Genomic DNA, 26,969 nt, shown 5'->3' with positions numbered 1-26,969 from the left:
GATATTAGCCAACCGAGAGAGAGGAAACTGTGGTTCCGTGAACTTTACCTTAGATATGTATTTACTGATGTATGTACGTATGTTTATGTATAATAAAGGCAGCAAATATCAACTGCCTAGCCTTTTCCCAACTATGTTAGGGTTGGCTTTCAGTTTAATTGGATGCAACTGTGTACCAGTGTGTCACATAAGGCAACGGCCTGATTCCCTCTATCTGATCTCGTAAACCCGGGCAATTTGATACCCTTGACTACCCTTAACGACTGCCAAAGATGTTCAAATAGTTTATTTCCTATCCTATCCTTCCGAAACACGGAAGAACTCGTTATAACAAGATGGTCACCCATCCACGGACCGACCGCACTCCCCATAGCAAAGTTTTAAAATGCGTATAAACCTATTTTAGCACATATATACATAAGCAGTTTTGGAGTAAAGTACTTTGTACACCATATTTCTACATAGCGACCCAATTTTAAGAGAAAATGATGTTAATTAATGTTCACGGCAACATATGAAAAAATACGAGCATAGTTAGATCAAGACATACACGTAGAGCGTAAATCATGCGTACACATACTTTTTTGAGGCTCATCACACGATTATTATAAACGCGAAAGTTTGTCATAAAAAGTATGAATGTTTGTCAATTTAACGTAAAAACTACTGAACGGATTTTTATGAAACTTTTCAGTACCATAAACTGTAAACATCAAAAACAACTGTAAACTTCAACTTTTTATCTGGGTGCGAGAAGTAGTGCCTTACAGACGCGAGTGAAACCGGGGAAAAGCTAGTTATTTTTTTCATAAGAATTAAAACTTTTGGAGAAAATCCAGAAAAGCTTATCTAATACTCCCATTTTTTGTTAACTGAACATATGTTTTATAGATAAGTACGTCGCAATTCTAAATTAATTTGTAAATTGCGTGTCTGATCACAGGTGCAATCTACAAGAGCAATCTATCATAATTATATTTATATATGTATGCATATTATAATTAATATTAACAAATTATACTTCAATATCAAATGTCGTCTAAAAGTTCACCTACATTCTATTGCTAATGTGGATCTAAATATTACAACGTAATATACTGTAGGTAGACTGAAAATAAACGAAATATAATATCAAGCTCATATAAAAAAAAAGTAAAACATCTGACTATTATTAAAATCGGAATTCCAATATTAAAAATATTCAAATTAATTCGAATGCACTGTCAAAGTCATGTCGTTCCAATTTTAAAAAGTTGTTGGCCATTTCCTCGGTACGAAACTATCAGTCAAAAATGTATAGCGCTTCCTATACACCCTACCCGCCCTTGAATACAGACCACTTACTTTTTTTACGTACACAGCTCAAGCAACTGGTAATGGTATAAAAACGTGCCGCGACCAATTCAGAGCAGTCAGTAGCCTTCGAGCAGTCTAATACAGAAGTGCACGATGAGAGTTCTGGTGGGTCCAACTTACAAACTCTTTGGTGCTTTTTAATTTTAATAATAAGTGCTGTGGTTCAGTGTCTGTGATTAGTGTTGTGAATCGTGTTATCAATTTGTGATAGATGTTTTAATCGGTTTTGTTTTGGCAGATTGTCGCCGCCGTCCTCGCCTGCGCCGCAGCCGCGCCCTCCGGCCTGCTGGCAGCACCCTACGGCCATGGCCTCGTCGGCCACGGTGGGCTTGCAGTGGGCCACGCTGGGCTCGCAGTGGCCCACGCGGCTCCCTACGCGGTGGCTCACGCCGCCCCGTTGGCCGTGGCCCATGCCCCGGTAGCCGTCGCCCACGGCCCCGCTCTCCCCACCATCTCCCCCGGAGACATCGCTGGTGCTGCCATCGACGCGCACGTTGAAGCCTCCGACCACGTTCGTGCCGCCGCCGACGCCGCCCGCGAATACCACGACCAGGCTTCCGAGCTCCATGGCCAGGCCATCAACGCCGCTGAGGACCACTCTTGGCAAGCCGTTGATGCCGTGAAGACCGCTGAGGCTCAGTTGGACGGTGCCGCCGCTGGCGTTGCCCCCGTGCTGGCTAAGCAGCTGGCTGGTCATGGTCACGCTGGTCTGGTTGCCGCTGCCCCTGTTGCCTACGGCGCTCACGGTTACGCCGGTCACGGTGTGGGCATCGCCCCCGCTGTCGCGTACGGTGGTAGCCACTCCGTGTCCAGCTCCTCGCTGTCCCAGACCCACCCCGCCCCCGTGGTGCACGCTCCCCTGGCCGTCGCTCACGCCGCTCCCCTGGCGGTAGCTCACGCCGCCCCCGTCGCCTACGCTCATGGACTCCACGGACACGCATGGTAAACTGTGATAAACTTTAGATACCAAAAAAATAATACTCAATGTTTTGGATTTTGTAAATAAATTATATATAAAAAAAAAGTATACAGGCTAAACAGAGGCGAGGATGTGTGAATAAATGAAATAGTAATTTTAATATTTTGTTTCCTTTACATAATAATTGCTTCCTACATCTCAGCAACACATAATTTACAACACACGAATGATTTCGAACAATAATATCGTTGAACACGAATCGGTAGTTACATCGATTATTTAAAACAAATATTCGATAATCGCTGCTATTATTCGTTTCGAAATGTCAAGTTCAGATTTTAAATCGTCGGCCTTAGCACGATAAAGCTCAATGTCTCGATTTATTAGTGTTTTTAATGCTTAATATCGATAGCTTGACATACTTTGGCACAACACTAATAAATTAAAGTATATGTGTAATAAAATACCTTTGTAATAAAACATGAAAGACAATGACTTCCTGACAGCTAAAGTCAATAATAACTATTCGATACTTTTTATAGTTACCACGCCTTAATTTAAACTAGTATCAAGTTTTTTACAATAACTTATTCACCTAGAATCACTCAAGGTTATTTACACAGATATTTTGGACTTCCGCTTCTATATTTTGGCGTGTTAAATTAATTATTTACGTTCTAAAGAATTTGTTAGTTTTTTATTAGAAAAAAAATGGAGTAAGGACAAAGGATACTCGAAGGTCAATATTTCTAATGTAACTCGTATAAACTCAAGGTCGAAACATTCATAATGCAAGCTTTAAAATTTCTGAATTCTAGGTCAACTTTATATTAAGTAGGTATCTAGTTTGTAATGACACAATGTGAATAAGCAATGCGGTCTTTGTTGGAAATTACTAGAACAATAGAATATTTGAAAGGCTTTGAGAATATTATGTGTCATAGTTCTTCAGAAAAATAATTATTTTCGTACACTATACCACTTAATTAACATAAGAAAACCAGTATGAAAGTATCATGCAGTAAATTACTATCTGACCTCCTCAACCCAGTTATCTGGGCAACCCGAAACCCTTAAATAAGACTGGTTGTCTGACCTGCCTTCTGACTACTCGTAACGACTGCCAAAGATGTTCAAATCAGGGACCCACCAATTTAATGGGCCTTCCAACCAGAGAAGGACCAGATCGTCACCCGTCCACTTATTAACCTTATGATCGATCGACTTGTGTGGCTATTGATTAGCCACGAGCCACCATTTTTAATGCCTCAACATAACAAATAATAGTAAGCAAGTGAGAAATGAGTCAATACAAAATGAGTTCCTTCTCACAACAATTACTGAGTTATGAAACTCGAGTGAGCCAACTAAATAGTTATAAATTAAACTAAATGGCAAATGCTGGTCGCTTGAGACGTGTGCAGAGTAGCTTGTGTAATGCAAGTTTAGATATTATTGTTGACTAGCTGTTTCTCGCGGTTCCCCTCGTATCCTGTGAGAACTACTGCCAGTTACCCGATATGTACACTATGTTATTCCAGGAGTATCTATGTACAAAACTTCATTTTTATTGATTCTGTAATTTTGTAATGTCATACAGAGACTTTCGTTATAATTTTAGTAAGGAATAAAAGAAAGCTATGCGTATGTAATGCCACATATCTAACGTTTAATTTCCTTGTCTATATATATATATATATCGGGTGTGTCGTTCACAATCACATTAAATTCTATCACATATACTTTATGATATTCTATGGCGAATTGTAAAAAAAATAACCTAATCCATTCAGTGGTTTAGCCACAGGAGTCATTTTTCGTTTTTATAATTTACAACATCATGTGTAAAGCAGAGATAAAGTTAGGAGTATCGAATGTTTTGATCAGTTTACAGCTGTCAGTTTTCAAGGGAGAATTACAGTTGTTTGTAATGACTGACTTTTATATGGTGTTCTAATTTTCTCACATTTTTATTCTATTTACTTTGTTTGAAAAATTCATTTTTTTTTTTACGTATTTTTCTTTTTTCTTTGTGTTAATGGACATATATTAACCAGTATATTAACGCATTTCATTTAATGTGATTATGAACGACACACCCGATATATACATATAATGATTTTTTTTTTAAATGAGCTATTGACACTGAAAGAATTTGCCGATTAACTAGTTCCGAAATTAGCACATCCAAACTTATTAGTAGGTATGGCTGCAACTTATCGCGACGATATATATGTCTTGTTACCACATCGCAACAGTAAAAAAAACAACTTTATGAACACAAAAACAAAAAGGTCCCACCCAAATAGGTTCTAACACAATCTGATCACGTCTTTACCTAACATTCTAGTCTAGTCTACGACTCTACCTCACTATATTCTAGATATTATTGTAGCCGCCATTTTGAATCGTTACGCCAACAATCAAACTGGAATTATGGTAGGTCCACACGATGCAGAATTTAAGTTTGTACAAATATCTGTAAGAACTTAAAGTTTGAGTAAAAATCTCAAGTCTGATCGGATGAAGATTTTTGTGCGGACTTATCATTGGCTCAGACTTTTGTATACACGATTTGTTGCACAGACAAAATTCTGTAAAAGTCTGTATGAAGAGTTTGAAGAAGTCGTGGTGGCCTAGTGGGTAAATAACTAACTTCTTAGATATGAGTTCTCACAAGGTTTGTTTCCAGGTCAGGCAAGTACCAATGCAACTTTTCTAAGTCTGTATGCACTTTCTAAGTATATCTGAAATGAAATGAAATGAAATCGTTTATTTTGCAAGTTGGACATTACATCACTTTTACACGTCATTTTAAGAACGCTTAATAATTAATCTTGGACTGTGTTTCGGATGGCACGTTAAGCTGTAGGTCCCGGATGTCATTGAACATCCTTGGCAGTTGTTACAGGTAGTCAAAAGCCAGTAAGTCTGACAACCACTCTTACCAAGAAGAATTGGGTTGCCTAGGTAACTGGGTTGAGGAGATCAGATAGGCAGTCGCTTCTTGTAAACCACTGGTACTCAGCTGCATTCGCTTAGACTGGAAGCCGACCCCAACATAGTTGGGAAAAAGGCTCGGGAGATGATGATGCTATGTGTGAAGTTGACATAGTGTGGACCTACCATTAGGTGCTATTTGCTATGTGTTTCTGAGTGTTCTAGTTTTTGCTCCTATGGGGCAATTCTCCCCTGGGGTGATTTGGTTTAGTTAGAATTGGCTGTACTGGTCTAGTTGACATTTGTTAGTTGGTAGGCTAAATGTCAAACCTTAGTTTGAATGAAGGGCCATTTAACTGCAAATTGCAGGTTTATTTGAAAGCGTTATAGGCCAGAATCCTGGTCCTTGAGCGAAATGAACGGGATATGATATCAGTTATTAAAATATTTGTGATTTAGGCGTTGGCCACTCAATCATCTGGTTTTACGCCAAAACTACTGAACCAATTCAAATGTTTAATACAGTGCGATACATACTACTTTTTATTTGTAGTAGTTCCATCAGGAAACAGATGTTGTCAACAGATGTTGATTTTGTGGATATCAATCTGGTTTTAACTTCAGATAACAGGCGGCAAGTTTCTGCAATACCTTTATCTAAACCAAAGTGACTACAGTTCAATTGTGACAAGACTATCTTAACTTTCTCTGAATAAGGTTACAAATAAACCAGTTCTCGTCATTAGGATGCTGTATGTATCTCAATGCGTAAGTAACCTACTTGATAATCTGCAAGGTATTGCACCTTTTACTCTCATTGCATAAACTCTTTTCCTGGCCTCCTCAATCCAGTGACTTGGACATCCCGATGATACTTGGTAAGACTTTCTGGCTACTGTTTACCTGTGACAATCGCCAAAGATGTTTTAATGACAGCCGGAACAAAGTCCCTTCAGAAATTGATGAAGAACATTTTGCGCCTTATGGTTTTCCAATCTATATGTCAAGAACGTGCAAATCCAACCGGCCAACAAATAAAGAAGGTTTTGATATAGATGTTACTATAGGGTCCCAATAGTACCTATATGATACCATTTTGTTCCAAGACAAGCAAAATATGACCTGCTAAATTAAACTGTAACAACTAGTATTGTAATTAAGAAAACAGAAAACATGTTGACTGTAATTAAGTCTAAGCGCCTACGGCAATGTTGCTGCATTTCATTTATTTTCATTTAATTAGCTACAAACGCCTTGCTGTTTAGTTTCTGCAAGCAGAATACAACGTGCGACGCTATGATAAAATCGACAGGAGCAAATTGTTAAGGAAGAAACAACACGATTGTAAAATTGATCTATTAGAAGAAAACTTGGCAAATATTTGAAGAAGATAATGACTTATTAGTCACTAATTCTTATCCACAACATGCAAAACAGACGAACAAAACCAAAACTTACAGTATTCCTTCTTTTCACATTGTTATATCCGTTGGCATACCTGAAGCACATTCACCTACAGAAAGCACACAAAATTCGATAACATGGGAAATCTAAAACCACATACTACCATTCATAAGATACATATCGAAAACAATCCTAACCACATTATTACATAAGCAATCATCATCATCAACAGACACACACAGATTATTACTTCACAGCTTTACGCCCATCAATCACATACACACACACAAGCATACATCTTGACTCATCATACACACACAAATAAGCTTTGAGCATCATCACTTGTGTGTGTGTGCACTAGCTGTATGCCGCGGCGTTGCTCGTACAGAAAATAAGTATTTAAGATCTCCGATAAAAGATTTACACATAACATGAAACACTTTTAGGATACCACACCACGCACAATCATCTATACTAATATTATAAAGAGGAAAACTTTGTTTGTTTGTTTGGTTGTAATGGATAAACTCAAAAACTACTGGACCGATTTTTAAATATTCTTTCACCATTAGAAAGCTATATTATCTGCGAGTAACATAGGCTATATTTTATCCCGGTGCGGGCAGTAGCTCCCACGGGACGCGGGTGAAACCGCGGGAAAACGGCTAGTACTAAATAAACTAACTAGGTTACAAATGGTATGCGTACATTTTGGACTAATTTACATTGGCGAGGCTTTAAAACATTTTTTAAACGTGGACAATGGACATACATTGCATTATATTGCCTACAGAGTGAATTTAAAAATATATAAGGCTTTTTTTAAATATATCAGGCAAATTATTTCACGTAAAAACAATTACTATTGCAGGACTAGCTTTTCTTACGCGTCATTTTCATCGAGTCTCATCAAAATTTATTCTCAAGTTTTGCGTGAAAGAAGAACCAACTAAAATATAAATATTAGTAGGATTAAAAGCCTTACAAACAAACACACGCTTCAACACAATTTATTTATACAGTCAACGTCACAAGAACATCGTTCTTAGGGGTCGGTAACCGCTCATCTTCCGAGTTCAAGGTCAAACGAGAGTAAAAACCTTTGTATAAATAATAATATTATCTAACATAGCTGTATTTATTATGAAGTCATCATGTCTGTTTTTATTTTTAAATCTTCCTTTTTTTGTTATTTTTGCCTGACGCATATATGACGTGGAATTGTAACAACGACTGCTACTGAGTAGCATTTGGGGACGCTGGCATTACGTAACAGGCTCGGGGGTGAAACACAGTCAACTTCCAGACTCCGGGAATGATTTTTGTTTGAATTTTTTTAACCCTACAAAGCGATTTCACACCGTCCCAGGATTTGAATCCGAGACTGTGCACAGCAGTTGAGCTTACGGCCACTATGTCAGCGGGATATTCATATACAAAAAATATAATATTTTCCCAACCATTTTTTTTAAGTAACGAGCCCTAATGTCTTTAGAACCTTTATAAAATGAGATGCTATTTGTATCAACCACCCATTAGTATATATACACCTACATGAGAGTTACAAGTATAATTTACCATCCTACATCAGTCTGGTATTCTCTAGGTACTAAACCTATTTTGAAATTAAGATAAATATATAATTATCCTCAAAATAAAAGGCTACTCCACTACTCTGCAAACACGGATAAAATGTAGCCCTACAGCTTTCCTCTATAAAGGGGCCATCTAATATCATCCTCCGAGCCTTTTTCCCAACTATGTTGGGGTCGGTTTCCAGTCTAACCGGATGTACTTAGCTGAAAGATTTTTTGGCACTCTTCAGCTTTTTAATACCTACAGACAACAAAAGGAATTCTAGAATAACCGCTCTATAAACTAGTCTACATTAACAACAAACGAGCTTCTGTCTATCAAAATCAAGATGAAGATGATTCACTAACAAAACTCGAAGGTCAAAGGTCACCGCCCGTTCTGAAGGTCAAGGTCGGCAGAAAGTGAGCGTACATGATGGGCTGGTTTGCAGTTTAAAACCTTCCGCTATATAAAAGTGAAATGTGAACTGGTACATTATTGTTTTCTTTATAGGTTGCGGTAGTCGGCTGTTTTTGAGAAAGATACAGATTAAACTTTTTTGGTTCAGTTTTTGCAAGTTTTGGTAGAATTTTGCAAAATCAAACCAAAACATAAAACTGAAATTAAATTAAAGTGATCGATCACGTTTGCTCTCTGTTTAGTTGTGAAAAGCTCAAAAACTGCTCAATAGATTCTTTAGTTGACGATGCTTAAGTTGTATTATTATAAATCCTAAAGCAATAATGCTGAATTTCGATAGGTATAGTAAGGATACAAATCCTGCTGGACTAGAAATGTTTAACCAGAGATACAAAGGCTGAAAACGGGTAAAAATATCACAAATCGACTGAATAAACTTCAAGCTGCTTAACTTCAAAAATCAATCAAATATTGCCATGTGTTTACATACTAAAAAAACTCCTACGCATGCAATGACAACGCATTTAGGTAAATGTGAAAATTATACAAAACCACACGGAAGCTGACATTAAGAGGTAATTACAGTATTTGAGAGTAATATCAATTTATTTACGACTAGCTTCTGCCCGCGACTTCGTACGCGGATCCTGTCCCTTATGCCAGCGACTACGGGATCAGCAAAATCAAAGATCTGAATCGTCTGATATTGAATTTTAAGGGCCCGTTGACTTGAAAACAACGGAATACGCATAATCATTAGAAACGTTCCATATATTTAATTTTTGTACTTACTTCAACGGCAAAAGCACAGCAGACTAAATAAAACGCTGAGAACTGAACCGCAATAGACGTGACCATAGGGACAAAAGTAGTGATTCTAATTAGTCCGTATTTACCTAAGTTGTGTGTGGCAAAAATATTACACGTATTATTACGTAAAAAAAACATTAAATATTACTGAGATGACAAAGTCGTGGTGACTTAGTGGAAGTCGTGGTGGTTTAGTGGGTAGAGAACCAATCTCTCAAGTATGAGCGTGCGTCTTTGATTCCAGGTCTGGCAATTACCTGTCAATGCAACTTTTCTAAGTTTATTTATTTATTTAGGCACACCAACAACTTATTTACAAATACTTTCACATATATAAGTTTGCAATTGTAATAAGTCCTGCGTAAATATGTTAATTACAGGTGCGCACAACGTTCAAATTAAAAATAACTTAAATTAAACTAAACCAAACTATGCATAACAAAAATAATAATAAAAAAAAGAAGAAGAATCGATAGAGGTAAATGACAAGGTACTATTCAAATTGGTCAATTTTGTGCAAAATTTAATTTATATGAGGCATTTACATTGCGCTTAAATTTATTATAGGAATCATGGAAAATGTCAAAATTGTCCGAGCTCCCGCACAAAGAGTTATGTTTATTTATTTATTTATTTATTTATACTTTATGTACAAAATAGGTACATTGGCGGACTTAATGCCTCAAGGCATTCTCTACCAGTCAACCATCGGGTTAAAGGGAGAAAATAAATAGGTAGTACAAAAAAAAAAAAAGAGAAAGTCATGAATAGATATGAATAAAAACATATTACAATACATAAATACTTAATACATAATAATAATATATATACATATATATACATAAAAATAAAATATCAAATCGATAAGAGTGACGACGACTCAATTAGGTAGAGTTTAAATAATGATGGCGAACTTTACGCTTGAAGGAATACTTACTGGGTGCCTTTTTTATGTCAAGGGGAAGAGCGTTCCAGAGTTTAATTGCTGATACAGCAAAAGAATTAGCCATAAATCCGGTGCGGTGACATGGAATTTCGAGCAACAAATTCTCAGAGGAACGCAGGTTACGGCTATGAGAACTGCCCAATAACTTAAAATAATTTAGAAGATAATCAGGAGCACAGGGATCGTTGAGAATAGAGAAGAGCATACAGAGAGATCTAAGGGATCTTCTATAACGAATAGGCAGCCATTTAAGCTGAGAACGAAAAGAGGAAACGTGATCATATTTACGAAGGCCGAAAATAAAGCGTATGCAGTTATTCACTGCAAATTCGTGCCATAGGCGAGCGTTTACCAACATTGGTTCTGTAAAATGGAATGTGGAATGGTTTGGTGATTGGGTATCGCGGTATTCTGGTGGGAACAGCAAGTTTAATGTGATGAACTAATTCGCTACAATCTGTCTTTCCATTAATGAGTTTGTGTAAGAATTGAATGTCATGAATTTTGCGACGATTATGGAGAGTATTCATTTTAAAGAAATTTAGTCTTTGATAGTATGGGACCCTATGTGAAATTCCGGACGAGATATACGCCAGATGTCTGGTAAACGCTCGTTGGATACTCTCAATCCTCTGAGATTGCACAGCATATATGGGACTCCACACTTCAGAGGCAAATTCCAGATGACTTTGTACATAATATTTATTTATAAGTTCGTATGCACCTACTTTCTACGTATATTTTGGATACCAATGACCGTTATTTGGAGGGGATGTTAAACTGTAGGTTCCGGCTGTCATTGAACATTCTTGGCAGTCGTTATGGGTAGTCAGAAGCCAGTAAGTCTTACCAAGGAGTGTTGGGTTGAGCGGGTAACCGGGTTGTGGAGGTCAGATAGGCAGTCGCTCCTTGTCAAACACTGGTACTCATTTGCATCGTGACTGGAAGTCGACCCTAACATAACTGTCACAAAGGCTCTTGAGATAATAACGACAATAATAAAATGAAATATAAGCACCGCAGGACATCTGAGGCTGATGACGGGAAGTAGCGACCCCGCGGGGCTGTATATACTGAGTTCTCCAGGGAGAGTATACTGTCCCCCATGTTGCTATTCAGTGACTGATTCCCGGGGGCCCAGTAAGTGAGCTGGCGAGTTTCCACCTGCCATTTTTACATGTATCTAATACATTGTCATCGGCAGGTGCCATAGTTCCCGTAGTTTCCCCATTCCTAGTCCATTAGCATCCCATCACAATAGCCCAAGTAGTTTTCATCCACAGTTAGCAATAGTATAGCACAGAACCGGGGATTGTCTTTTTTTTAATGACGTTCACCGGGGATTGTCCTTGGGTTCATTTCTATATTGTATAAAGGGATCGATCGTCGGTTTTGTGTCACCATTTCATTAAAGTTGTCTCAAAAGGGCTTCAGCGTTTTGGTTTCGGCCCTACGTTTGCCTCCCAAAAATTCGGAACTCTGTAGTCCCGAGGTCCGGAAGAGACATAAGTAAAAAATAATAATGAGATAAAACACAACAAATTCGGAGAGTGGGGGCTCGTGACGCCACATCTAGGTATGTAAAATTTGTACTAAGCAGTGATTTAACACAAAATTCAAGCGTGTTATATCTTCGTTATTATTTGTTTGTGAGAAGGAGAAAAGAAAAAATACGTGTCCATTATTTTAGGGTTATCTAAAAGAGGAACCAATTACTTTTTTTGATTCACCATACTTATTTCATAACATTCATTTCTATACATTTCAAGTGTAGTATTGCTCTTGAAGTTCCACATCAGGTGTTCCAGATCTTCGATTTTTATACGCCAACAGAGAGTGCTTATCAGATTGATCAACTTTTGCTAAAAAGTCATACCTCTATATGCTATAGTCTAGCTGGGCCCCTGGAGTTCCACATCAGGTGTTTTAGATCTTCAATTTGTATAAGTCAATAGAAAGTGCTTATGAAATTGAATAACTTTTGCTAAAACGTCATACCTGTATATGGTACAGAGAAGCTGGGCTCTTGGGGTTTCACATCAGGTGCTCCAGATCTTCAAATTTATTATTTCAGCAGAAAATGCTCAGCACAAGAAACAATTTTTGCCATGGCACCATTTTTGTATCTCTTATAGTTTTGTTGGTCTGTTGGAGTTCTGCATCAGGTCTTCAAGTTTCGAAGATAAATTATAGCCTATATGTTGACCAGGCTTAATACTGATACAACAAAGAAAAAATTATTGAAATCCGTTCAGTAGTTCGGAAGATTAGCGTGTACAAACAAAGAGACATACAGACATACAGACATACAGACAAACAGACAGAATTTTTTTTTTGGATTTGTGCTCCACTACTGTTTCTAAACCCCACCCAATTATTATTTTTTTAATATACTCAATGTACAGACACAGTTTTTTTACAGATTTATTATATGTATAGATTCAACTACACCTTTGGTATTTGTTTGGCGGTTTTTTTCGGGCAGAAATTAGTCTGAATCATTTGCATAAGGCATTAAAATTACATTCCTAGTTTTATTTAAAAGGGTTCCGTTTAATCCGATTCCGTTTAATATTTTTTCCGGCTGTTTCACCATCATCTGTCTAGGTTTATCCAACTATGGTGGGGTCGGCTGTCATTCTTACCAAATGTAGCTGAGAACATGGAGCGACAGCCTATCTGACCTCTTTAACCCAGTTGTAAGGCCAACTCGATACTCCCTTGATTTTTGATGAAACTTGGCAGAAATGTAACTTACACACGCACACCTAGCTCTAAAGGGGGTAATTTGATAGTATACCATAGACGAGTACCCATCGACAAACAAAACATATTTCTACTACGCACAGGGACTAACATGACAGGACTACTGGAAGGAGATCTTAAGAGACGCAGGTGAAACCGGGGGCGGAAACTTGCAGGTACCTACAATTATTATTTTCAATACTTTTATAGGGGTTATAATTATCGGAATGTCAACTACAACTCGATACCCGGCTGAAAGATCTCTTGTTTCCAAGCGTGGGATATTTAATACTTTTTATTGTTTATTTTCAATCTATATTAGTCTTAAAAACAAACATTGTATGTATTTCCGCTGCGGGTTCTGCAGTGATAAAATTAATATTCCCAAATGAAACATACATGTTCATACACATAATTGCGGGAATCGAATATAGGACATCCAGCGCGGCAGGCACACCAGATATACCAACTACTACGCCATCTGGTATGGTTCTCAAACTTAATAAAAGACTTAGAATCATCAAAAATATTTCCTAATTAAAAAAAAAAAAAACAAGTGATAATACAGTATGTAGACATAAATATATTACATGCAAAGAAGTTGTACATATGTTTTTTGGAGATAAATAAATATGATATAATATGCTAGCATGACCAAAATGGAATACAACATTCAATAAAAAATCTACATGTACCTATAAAATGGATTTTATATCCCACAGAAGGAACCCCACAATTTTGCACCGTTGACATTTAAACTCGGACTAGATAAAGCAGGTAACGAGTCGCTACATAAAGAAAACAAAGCTTTATCTGTCTGTCTGTACACAAACAAGACAGCTGCTGTGAAAATATCGAATTAAAATAACACTGGATTAATATTAACCCGGTTTTTATGTCATAGTAAAAATAATGCTAGTTAAAACATATGTAGATAGATATTGTTTGGAGAAAACTGTATTTTAGCAAATACAATTCTGATCAAAGTGAAGACTTTCTGGCTTCTAACGACCGGTAACGACTACTAAATATGTTCAAAAATGTCAGTGAGACTCATCAAATTAACGTGCTTCCACACGGAGTAACATGCAATGATAAACACTGTTCACCTATCCACAGACCGACAGCGGCAAGAGTTGCTGAACCTCACAATCGATCGACCTGTGCGGGCACTCTTCTCACCCACTCATTGACTTGTAGTTAATGTAGCCTAGCCTTGGTCGAAACCTTATCCACGAGCTCCTTATATCAAACCAATAGCTCAAGATTAAAAAAGTCATTCAACACCCGTCTCCAATTCCATGAAAAAAATTAAAACAAACAAGTTTTTGTTTCACTTTTTCTAAAAAAAAAGCATATTCTTTGAACCAATAGCTACGCAAAACCGGTCTTCTTGGAGACTTTAATAGGACCAAACGATACTAAGTAATGTCAAGTTAAAAATTAAAAGAGAACACTAATTGGATTCATTGGAATTCGATTTAATTTAATTTCAGATTGTTTATTTTGAATGCTGTAAAAAAACAGTTTAAACCAATTAAATGTATGAGATTATTGTCCGTAATTATTTTGTCAGAAAAGTCTTCTTGATAATTATAATACAACGACATATATACGCTGGGGCTGCCAGTTTGTTCAAGTTACCGCGGCCCTGGTACATAATGGGCTTAAGAAGGAACATGGTGGGTTTCAGTCAGTAAGAGTCTGACACTTCCTCACGCTGCACCCACAGCGGGAGGGGTCATTTGATGACTTCACACCGAAGTCTTTTCCCATCTTCGTTGAGGTCGGCTTTCAGTCTAACTGGATGCAGCTCAGTACCAGTGTGCCACATGAAGTTCCTCAACCCAGTTACCATTGTTTACCATCATCATCTACCTAACCTTTTCCCAACTATATCGGGATCGGCTACCACTCTAATCGGATGCAGCTGAGTGTTTTCTCCTCAACCCACTTAACTGGGCTACCCAATACCCCTAGAACAGACAGGCTTCTGTCTACCCGTAATGACTGCCAAAGATGTTCAAGTTTACCAAAAGGTAAAGTAGTCAAAAAAACTTTGAACTTCAACCAAAGCCCAATCACAGAACGAGTACATAGTCTTAATGATAATGACGCAACGAGCCACGAAAATGATTAAGTTAAAAGCAAGATGGCGCTCGCTTGTCAATCGTAGCTTCCTGCATTCTTAGCGCCCTCGCTTCACAGAGCGGTTTGGGGTTCCGTCGAAATAGAGTAAAAGGCTTTTACTTTACTGGTAAGAATAATCGAATGATTAAATTGACCCTAAAACAAAACTATTAAGTACCATCGTATTGCTGAAATGAAAAATAATATAGTATAGATATAGTTTTAGACTGCACAAAAGTTCACCAGACTTTTATGAAAAACACCAAAGGATACCACACTTAAATTGACTAATTCCTGGGCTCATACATTATTCATCACCATGGCAAGACTTAATTTCAGATTTTCTGGCTTCTGAATACCCGTAAAGATTGTCAACATGTTTAAGTGAGAGCCGGGACCCACAAATTGTACGTGCTTACTGAAACACAGGCTTAGCTGTATGATCGATCAACCTGAGATTATTTATAAACTTGGCAATTAAAAAAGAAACAAATTGGAGTGTAGACTCCACTTTAAATTACCATTCACAGCACTAGAATGACAACAAAAACGACATTGCACCCACTTGCACCAATATGCAAAACAGATGCAACTAAGATGTTTTTCTAAGGACAAACAACCATGTCCTATAAAAACCGTGACTAGATATCCATAAATTTAAATCATCAATATCGATGGACTTCGACATTTACCACAAAAAAAAAAAACTATATTAACATTAAAAAGTTGAAGAGTTTGTTTAAACGCTTTTAACTCAGAAACTATAGGATCGATTTGAAAAATTCTTCCAGTGTTAGATAGCCTATTTATCGACGAAGGCTAAAGGCTACTTTTTATCAAGATCCGCTAAGTAGTTTATAAGATACGCACGTAAAACCACAGGAGAAAAATAGTCTACAAATATTTTTTGGTCGGCGGAACCCACGGCCAGTTTCAACGAAAATACACTACAGGTTATTGCTGTTTTTTACTTATTTACCTACATTAAGTGTTCGAGTATCCCGGCTGATCTATATTGTATGGTATAAATACCGATGGACGGACGATCTGGTCATCAGTAGCCATCTGCAGCTCCCAGGGTCAAGATGAGAGTTCTGGTCAGTGTTGCCATATTAATTTGGCTTATAAAATACATTTTTTGGTTGAAAACATAGTAGGGTTTGTGTGAAAAGTGGTTTTGGTGTTTGAAAGTGATTTTTAAAGGATAATTGATAAGTATAACTTTTGTTTATCCCAACCTTTGTGATATAGGTACCTATTTAAAGTATTTTATTGAAAATATGTGGTGCTAATTTTAATCTCAAGTAGATTTATATCAATCTAGAAATTAGAATTAATAATCTCTTTGTATTTTTATCTACAAACCAAATATTTTTTTCATATTTCCATATTCCATATAGATAAAAATTAATAAGTAATAAGAAAAATATTTTTACAAAATAATAGTTCTCTCGCGCTTTATAAAATTCACCACTGTTAACACCTGCATTGCAACTTTGGAAGTAATTAAAATAGAGCTACATTCAGCACGCATTAAAAGATAGACAAAAACACGTACAGAACCTTTTCTTATCATGTGCATAAATTGCTCTTGAATTTTTCTAGGTTTTTTTCATACATTAGATTTAAATGTCATTTGTACTGCATAGCAATATAAATAGCAATGTTTTAAATCTATTGATTATCAGTAGCCATCTTAAGTTATCATAGACAAGATGAGAGTTCTGGTTAGTTTTTTTTTCTTTAATTTTTTTTTTGTGAAGTGAAAATTTTTGTGTTTTTTTTTTGTGGGAATATATTTTTCAATTGTTTACTTTGAAAAAAAAAACACAGTAAAATAGTATTAAAAAAACTTGTTTATTTTCAATTTACGCAAAAAATCTATTTTCTGTGATATTTGCAACACGGCGCAAGTGCATAATCTTAAATTCAAAAAAATAATCATAAATAACGAAACATTTTTTCTATGGATTTGTCTTTAACCCCGCGGCACGTTGTTATTTTATTTTAAATCACAACATTTATGTCTCAGCTCAGTCATTTTACTCGCTTAGTAAAACATCGTCTATACACTGAGCTTATACTAAGTGCGCATAAGCTCTAACTAAACGATCCTATTACGAGTACCTCGATATTCATAATACATTATTTAAACCCAAGTTCACTGACAACATAAACGTCTGTTTTTCTTAAAACAATCGTTCACTTTGAAAATCGAAAGTGAAAACCCCCAGATTTACTTCAGTGGGCCACTGGACTCCTAGTAGTTTTCCTTGAGGACAATAAGCTGTGCCTTTGTACTATCTGTTCTATTTCTTCTTGTCTGTATTTTGTGTACATAAACGGTTAAATAAAATAGTAACCCAGTCATGAAAATGCATTTGGGCAAATCCAGCCTCAACATCTGACCAAAGGGTAATTCTTGCCTTCGGGCCAGATTTGATGTAGGCGAGATGTCGCCTAACCCGAAAAATCATAGTAGAATATAATAGGATAGAATATCATTTATTTCCATAAATCATAATAAACCTTTGTTTAAAAAAAAATGACGCCTATGTTATCGGTGAACTTAGGCCTAACTGAACAAGTTAATATATGCAATTACTAAAGTTCACCTTCAATGTAATGTGATAAATAATGTAAAAATGTAAGAGCTTTATCTAGAACCAGCTTAGACTAGAAGTCTAGTACTAATATTATAAATGCGAAAGTCTTATAAATCCGTCACTTTCATGGTTAACTGGGTTAACGGAACCAGAGTTTTTTCAATTACTTATTTACAATATTATTCGATTATATCAAGTTCAGGAAGAAATACTATGTTTTCAAGGATCTTAGAATCAATTTCTTATTTCGATTTTGATGAAAGATGACTAAAAACCATCACTAGAGAAGCTTCACTAAACGAAAAAAAAAAAAAACTAAACTAAATCTAAAAATTGTATACCAACTGCTTCGTCCGTATGTGAAATATGGTTCTACAAACAGACACACATAGCGGTCAAACTTATAACACCCCTCTTTTAGCGTCAACAGCCAAAAAACAGATGACAACTCTCACTAAAATCCACTACATCTCTTTCAGATTGTATCCGCCCTCTTCGCCGTCGCGGCCGCCGCGCCCTCAGGCCTCTTCGCACCAGTCATCGTCCCAGCCGTCAGAACCGTTGCAGTACCAGCAGCCATCCCCACCATCTCACCCGGAGACATCCAGGCAGCGGCCATCGACGCCCAAGTACAAGCTCAAGATCAGGCCCAAGCCGCCGCTGATAAAGCCAGAGAATTAGCTGAACAAGCTACTGAGAACATCAACGAGAAAGCGATAACAGACTCAACTGTAGCTAATGAGCAGAATTTGGAAGCTTTCTGGTCTGCTGAAGACAAGAAATGGCAGGCAGTTGATGCTTTGAAAACTGCTGAAGCTCAGATCGATGGTGCTGTAGCTAGCAATGCTAATCTGATTGCTAAATCTGCTGTCAACGGTGTCTATCCTTATGTAGCAGCTGTAGGTGCCGTTGCACCTATCGTAGCTCCTATCCCACCAGTAGTCTATTCTCCCTACGTAGGTGCTACAAGTTACTCCACCCAGACTCTGGTAACTGGACAAGAAATCAAAACTGAAATCAAAGAAGAAAACAAGGAACAAGAAGCTGCTGTCAAGACCTCTGAACCAGCGAAAGAAGCCGAACCAGCTCAAGGTGCCAAGGAACCAGAAAAGGCCGAAGCAACCGAGTCCCCAGCAGTCAAAGCCGCTGTAAACTTAAACGAGAAACCTGCATTAATTGCTCAACCGTTGGTTGCTCAAATCGGCCTTCCTAATGTATACAGATATGACGTGGCGGTCCCAGCAGTTAGTCACGTGGTTGGACAACCGATTCTGAAGTATGCTGCAGTCCAACCAGTCCTGGCTCCGACGTTTGTCAAGGCTTGGTAAGAGTGGAGGTGGAATAATTAAAAATGATAATTCGAACGACTAGCTTCCTTGTTTTATTTTGGTTCTTAGTATTGTCTACCTACAACCTATTGATGAATTAATTAAGATTATCTGTTAGATAATAATCAGCTAAAAATTCTGAAGGTGTCATCGTGACTACAAACAATGTAATTTATCAATTCGTCATTCTCTATACTAATAAAGATCATAAAATAATCTTTCATTTGAAAAACACTTTAGACAGCCCATGTATCGAGAAAGTCTACAAAGTACTTTTTAGTCGACTATACGGAGCAGTTCTCACGGGATGCAGGTGAAACCACGGGGAACTGCTAGTATTGATTGATATAAATAGTACCACAATCATCATTGGCCTATTCATTGTCACATGGTTGAGTCAAATAGCTTTGCTCCTACAAAAAGTGCAAGAGTGTTGTGCTCTACGCTTATACAAGGCATTGAATTCAGGCAAAGTATCAAACGATATTATAATCCTGGTAGCATAAATATTTGTGCATGCGATAGGCTCGGAACGCAGTTGTAAGAAACAACGAACTTGTAATTAGAAAACTTTGGTAATCAGTTTGGTGATTAACGCTTCAAATCGTTCTCAATGAGAGAGGAGGCCTGTGCCCAGCAGTGGGAAGATAAAAAGGCTGATGATGATGGTAATTAGTAAGTTAAACAACAGGTGCCTTTTCTCATAGCAAGCGACGGTGATTGTAAACAGGAACGCCTGATAAAATATTGCATCGGTAAATAAATCACTGCGCGGCGATAAGTTCGGTCGTTCGAGAGAGGTAAGGCGCTCTAGAATCAGAGTGTTTATAAACCATTCACAGATACTCGTATTATAGATGTGGGTTAACCATGACCGGGATGGTTGGCGTTCATAGAGGGAGTCTATGTTCAGCAGTGGGCGGCAATTGGCTGATATGATGATATTGACACTACCAAGCATACAGATGCGTAGTAAGTTATAGAAAAAATGTCTACCGACCTAGGTAAGGGTTTTTAGTCATGTATCTTCATAACTTCGAAATAAGAAAGAACGAAGAAAAGTAACCTAAAAAATTGTTAGAAATCAATAAAAACTGACCTGCAAAATAAAGTAAAGGAAAAAAAAAACAAAAAATACTGTTCACAGCTTTCAAAGTTGGCAAAAAAACCCGGCCATTTCTTAAAATGTCACACATTCAAACTTACACCGCGACATACCTGATGCAGAATGCTACAGTTCCATCATTAAACACATTGTAATACTTGCTGACCTTTACCGGTATGCGGTAAATAATCTTTATATACAGGGTGTTGTATTTAAGATTTTCTTGTTTTTCAATTTAATCTGCAATACAATATATTTTTGACAGTTTTATGTGAATGAATGGTATGAAAACAAGTGATTTTATAGTTGCTGTCCCCGACTTACTTTTTTATATAAACTTATTTTAATTACTGATATACTTACATTTTGTTGTTATTCAATTTAATTAATATTACTATAAATATGACAGCTTCCTCTCATTTAACATACAAAAAACTATTTTAGGAAATATAAAATTACATCTGTGACTATGCAAATGTTTATGCACCACCTTCAAGTAGACTGGTAAAGAACGCCTAAGGCGTTGAATCCGCCGTTCGTTGTACATTGTGCAAAAAGTATAAATAAATAAAGTATATATAAATAAATATGTCCTGCGCAGCTGGCTGATCTCCTTCGAGAACATCCGCCCTGGCCGATAAATCGGTCTGGACTCCATTATTACTATTTCCTTTATAAATATGTTGTAAAATAATCCTACTAATATTATAAACGCGAAAGTTTGTATGTATGGATGTATGGATGTTTGTTACTCTTTCACGCAAAAACTACTGAATGGATTTTAATGAAACTTTACAATAATATAGCTTATACATCAGAATAACACATAGGCTACAATTTGTAAACATATTGTTCGAAATACTAAACCTGCGCAGACGAAGTCGCGGGCACCAGCTAGTACAACATATTTTCAAAAAAATTAAAAATATCGGGCACAGGGTCCATTGTTAATATTATTAAACTGTAACCCAGAAAACCTACTAACCTTGCAAATCAATCAACTTATAAGAACAAGACAACGACATCCATATTTCATCGATACAGTTTTCTAATAAACCATCGAATAAGGAAAGATGAGCAGAGATGATATAAGGCAGGTAGGTCAGGCGCTTTCTTCTAGGTCAAATACGTACGGTGGGTGTTACCAAAACTGTCATTTACGAGCCAAATAACGAGACGTTTCGGTTTCTGATATCAATCGACTGTTTTTAGTCTGATCTCTCTCCGGTCGGGCTATGAGAGTGAAGGATAGTGAGTGTACCTGTGTCTGCGCAAATGCTTGTGCACCATATGTCCTGCGCAACTGGCTGATCTCTTTATATGAGCCGCCGTGGCCGGAATCGGCCTTGCACCCGAATATTTTTGATTTTACAAAAAATAGGCGGGCGGGTTTTAAATAAGGTGGAGACAGTAACTTTCCGTCCCATTTTGGCGACGCTACTTTCTTTGGAGATTTTCCGTTATGACATCTCCACATGTCATTTTATTCTCCGTGTAATAAACTAGCCTACAAGGTTTAAACAAAGGCAAAAAAACAAAAGGTATCACTAACAAAACGAATATGGAAGCCATTAATCATTAAAACTGTATAACTTAATGGAATAAGACATGTTCATGCAATAATCTCTCTATATGGATCTAGAAATATTAATAAGTATTGTAAAAACAACTGTTATATTTTTTCTGAGGATAAATGTAACAATGAAATTGTCATCTATCACATCATAGTGTAATATTTTGCAAAATTTTCAAAATCTGCTGAATTATTTTTGACTCTTTGCAGTAGATATTAGCAGAATGAACTGTCGCCTACTTTTGTGCAAATGACAGCCAGGAGACTGTTGTAAAAAATGCTTAAACCCGGAAAGACAGACAGACAGATTGTTATTTCTACTATGCAGGTATTATATTATATTATTATAAAGCTGATGAATTTCTTTACGTAAACACGCGATGTTAGAACAAGTCATAACTAAGGAAACAGTCCGGAAGTCCAAAGAAGGCTATTGTTAATCAAAGTGCCAAATGTAGTTCCCTAAGGACGCTGGTTAAACAGCAGAAATCTAGTTCCGCATTACGCTATGAAAAACCGAGAGAGAATTAAGACATACCACATTTTTTCACATCGTTACCATTAAAGTTAATTGCCAAGCTTAAAGTCTAGCTAAGTTAACTGTCCGCAAACATTTCCTTGTGCCCAGCCCACATCATTTGTCAATAAATTACAATTATTATGTAAAACATGTATCTATTACGATAAATACTGGAATCTTATTAAAAAACACGCCTTGATAAAGGCTGTTGTTCTTTTGTTAATCTTATCTCTACAAGACATCATCTGTCTAGCATTTTCCCAACTACATATGTTGGGGTCGGCTACCAGTCTATCCGGATGCAGCTGAGTACCAGTGCTTTACAAGGAGCGACTGCCCTATCTATCCTCCTCAGCCCAGTTACCAAGGCAAGCCCTAGGCGAGACTGGTTGTCAGAATTACTGACTTTTGACTATCCGTCACGATTGCCAGAGATGTTTAAATGGCAGCCGGGATCTACAGTTTACCGTGCCACCCGAAACACGGAAGAACTCGTTATGACAAAATAGTCAGAAAGATCTTTCGTATATTTTTTTACTAGAATTTAAGAAATGTCTCTGCCCTGTTTGATGCGGTCTTACTAAGGATTAATGACCACAAAAAGCACCATTATACGAAGATAGAATAGAATCATCCATTCAAGAACCAGGGATTTTTCAAATCTTTATACTCCATGCTTTTACAAACAAAAATGTCACGGTCAGTAAAACAATTAGGCCAAAACACAAACTTACTAAGTCAAGGATAAAAACTTCGAAATCTTTCTAAAGAATTATAAATGCGTACATAAAGTGTGAAAGACAAGTTTAAGAATGCTAATTAAAATAAATATGTTGTGATTATTATAATTAGTTTTTTTTTTTTCAGACTATTAAGTATGTTTTTATTTGTCTAGAAATTGGCTAATGCTAATTTTTAACCTTGTCTATTTAATCTTTCATAATGAAATATTAATTATCATGCTAAAAGTAAGTTAAGTTGTTAGTGCAGACTGTCATTTGTAAATCTTTAAGTAGCCGTTAAGTTAGGGGTATCGTTTTACCAATAAACTGTTTGGCAGTGATAATTTCAACCAGTTAAACTTAAAACTTTCCACAAAAATAGCTAAAAAAGTTTGCTATTACAGTTTGTTTTACCATATAACACCGTTGACGTTGCTATTAATATTTTAATACATTTATTTATTTTTAATAATCATTCATCATTTACAAATATTAAGGTACAATAATAAATAAAAACTATCCTAGAAAAAAACTAAAGAGTACTGTGATTTATACTTTCATACATTTTAGTGGATTCCAATTTCACGAAAAAACTACGAAATAGATTTTGATGAAGCTTGGTAATTATTAACTTATGGATCGGAATAATATGGGGATTACTTTGTATACGGGAAGGATTTTCTTTGGGACTAGACTTAACTGATTAGAAATTAGTATAAAATTCCTCACAGCAAAAGACTTTTATAACCACTGACCACAAAACTTCTAGAACGATAACAAACCCAGTCCACGCCCTATTAAACTGGTATTCCATTGTGTACAACCGGCGCGAGCGCAATTATTTGCAAGTAAACTATCAATAAATCCGAGTTGAAAGCTCTGGTGGATACAGTAGATAGATTAATTTAATCTAGCTTTATTTATTTGTTAGTTTACATATCTATACTAATATAATAAAAAGGAAAAATGTATATTTTTGTACAGTTATGAAATGGCGAAATTGTACACTGATGTTATAGAGGGAAAAGTTTGCGTTTTGTTGCCTTTTCATGAGCTGAGCGCTAAATGGATTTGCATGATAAGGTTCATAATAGGAGTAATAAAGCTTGTACATCAGAATAAAGTATAGAATACGTTTTGAACGGACGCGGGAAGTCGGTTTTTTTTTTATTCAGGAAACATGTTAATTCACAGGCTAAAGCACAGAAGCTAGTACAAAGGCAATGCTTATTGTTCTTAAGTTTTTCATTTATTTTTATTTGATTTCACTTTTGTTTTTGACGAATTTTTCAATATTCTCGAAATAAACAGTGATTTTCTGTCTATCAATCTACGACCATACTTTATGCAATGTAAATTACTGTATTAATATAATTCAAAGTCGCTACACAAACCGAAAGGACGTCAGGTCTATAAACTTACGAACAAAATTGCACAAAACAACTCACGCGCAGCGTTCATGCACGATCGGGTTCACCTGCCTACAGCGACAGATACATCTTTACTTTAGTCTGTTTATCTATTAATTTGTGATCTGATACCAGAATTACTAAGATATTTAGATATATTCATAGTTTCTGGAAGGTGGATCAACTAGAGCTACTAGAGTCAGAATTTTCATAAGAGGCTGCAAAGGCCCATTTGAAATAAAAGCTTTTGACTTTGAGCTTGAATAGTGGGCGATAACAATCCATTTTCGATATTTTTTTTACTTTCGAACAGCAAGTACTAAAAAAAGCCTCTCTAAAAAAACGGATATACCTCTGTATCTTAATAGCCTGTTTCCATCTGGTGGTTTAAATGGGGTGACCGCCTTAACCCAGGCCGCCTGATACCCCTTGGCCAGACTCGTTGTCAAGCTTTCTGACTACTGTCTGCCCGTGACAGCTGGCAAAGGTGTTCAAGTGACAGCTGGGACCTATCAATATAACGTGGTTACCTCAAAAATCTACAATCTTAATAACTGATCGTCTAAGACTGCCTAGTGCAGCATACTCTTGGACCTACAAGTGTCTCATGAAATCCAATAACACTTATTAAATATGATAGCTACTACAAATGAGAGTATGTCAAGAGCAAGAATCTTGTTGAGGCAGGTCGTCGGGTTCCGGCGGTTATGGTAACTGCTTATTATGTAACGTAGGAACGCTATAGTTAAGCTGGTTGAAAAATAGACTGTTATTATGTTTTTGAAGAGTTGAATTTGCAGTATTTTAGTCTCAACGTCTCAAGATCGAAGTTAAATGAATATCTAAACATTACTTTTAACTTGCTATTGGACTAGTTAACTACGAAAATAAATATATGAGATACTATTAAAGACATGGACAAACAAAGTACCAAACATCCGTGGCCAATTATGGGGGGCGACTTTTAATAGAAGCGACCCATCTGGATGTTTTCCATATAAATATTACGTCCTCAAGAAAACTCGGGAAATTGGCTAAGTATTTTACCAGGAATATTTCTGTCTTCCGTAAAACTACTCCACCACTCATATACAATTTTAGCACTGTAACTATCTCCATAACAATCAATGGCAGCAACTATAAAGATACCCTTCACATTTCTAATATCAGCAACTATAATCATATAGACGACAAAGTCTCTCCATCAGCATTGTAGTCAATCAATCAGAACCCAGTTACCTTGTTACTTGATTATTTATTCACATATGCAAATATTAAGTGAGTCATTTGAGAACTATCTCAACCTAAATGGTAAATAGTCCAGAGAGTATGATAAAAGTTGTCTTGATAAATAGGATATTTTCTAGAACGTATTTTACGTCGTCTCGGCTGAACATACATAATACAAAGAATTCTAGGTTTTAGGATTTTTTAGGGTTTTAGTTTTACATAAAAACAATGTATTTTCAGCAAATAAACGACTTTGAAAAAGTCAAAGTGAAATCATTTATTTCATTTAGGCCTTTACAAGCACTTATGAACGTCAAAAATTAAAAATAGGTTTGATTCTACATAGTTATAAAGTCCACTGCTTGACATCGGTCTCCCTTAAATTGGGGGTCTTAGCCATAATCACCGTGCTGAGCATGCACGTTAGTGAGCGAACGAAACAGAACAATGTTTAGTTCGCAAAGCGTGTAAACTTTATCATATCATTTTAAGCTTTTTACGATCTCCGTGATAAACTCAATAATTACGAGTCTAACGCAGATTTTAATATATCAGTTCAGTAATAAAAGCCCAGTATTAATAACAAAAAAATGTGATATTCCATCATTTACGATCAGTTTTTGCTTCAGACTACGCCTTTATTTAACTTCCTGTCTGCACTTATAAAGTTAAAAACATGTGTATGATATTTATTTATTTTATACGTTTTTTTTATCTTTTCTAGGTCTAAAGTGTCACATGCAATTTTTTAATAACACCAAGTACTTTTTGATTCGGCTGTTTAAATTTTTAGGGCCAAAAAAAGTATAAAAAGAATTTCTTCTATTTATTTATTCGTCTTTTCACCTGTTGCAGTAAAAAAATATATTATTTAGAAGCTCATTGACCCAACAGTCAATCCATTACATCTTTACAATAAATAAATAATAATAAAGAAGAAATAATCCAAGAAAAATCCACTTTGCATTCATACATACATATCCGGACGTTCCACAGAACGCCTAATTTCCCAACATGACTACAACATTGGTCAACAATGAAAGTGTTATACTTAGAGCGATACTTTGACTCATATATTGTTTATTCTCTACACGAAAAATAAGAAATAGGTAACCAGGGTACTGTTATGTAAGCGCGTATGTGATTTGAATTGTATTATGGTAATATAGGTAAGAGAAGCCGCGTGGTTCGCTCATTCATAAGCAATGCTTGACGCAGTCGGTCATTGGAT

General features: G+C 36.4%; 3 protein-coding genes across 11 annotated transcripts in view; 2 read left to right on the top strand and 1 right to left on the bottom strand.

The window, feature by feature from the left end:
* The window catches only part of LOC124643497 (WD repeat-containing protein 7), a 130,718-nt gene that overhangs the window by 47,908 nt on the left and 55,841 nt on the right, over positions 1-26,969 (bottom strand). The window lies entirely within an intron of this gene.
* Positions 1,406-2,435, top strand: LOC124643499 (cuticle protein LPCP-23-like). The gene is made up of 2 exons (XM_047182501.1): positions 1,406-1,461; positions 1,595-2,435. The coding sequence occupies exons 1-2, from the start codon at positions 1,450-1,452 to the stop codon at positions 2,300-2,302; spliced, it is 720 nt and encodes a 239-aa protein (XP_047038457.1). The 5' UTR covers positions 1,406-1,449; the 3' UTR covers positions 2,303-2,435.
* Positions 16,209-19,221, top strand: LOC124643498 (pupal cuticle protein PCP52-like). Of its 2 annotated transcripts, none has more exons than XM_047182499.1 (2): positions 16,209-16,342; positions 18,331-19,221. In XM_047182499.1, the coding sequence occupies exons 1-2, from the start codon at positions 16,331-16,333 to the stop codon at positions 19,177-19,179; spliced, it is 861 nt and encodes a 286-aa protein (XP_047038455.1). In that variant the 5' UTR covers positions 16,209-16,330; the 3' UTR covers positions 19,180-19,221. The 2 variants fall into 2 exon arrangements, with proteins under 2 accessions (XP_047038455.1, XP_047038456.1); XM_047182500.1 differs by lacking the exon at positions 16,209-16,342 and adding an exon at positions 16,921-16,972.

The sequence above is a fragment of the Helicoverpa zea genome, chromosome 27, assembly GCF_022581195.2.
Source record: "Helicoverpa zea isolate HzStark_Cry1AcR chromosome 27, ilHelZeax1.1, whole genome shotgun sequence".
Lineage (NCBI taxonomy): Eukaryota > Metazoa > Arthropoda > Insecta > Lepidoptera > Noctuidae > Helicoverpa > Helicoverpa zea.
Note: the sequence above shows the minus strand (reverse complement) of the source record. Positions and strands in the feature narration are given on the sequence as shown.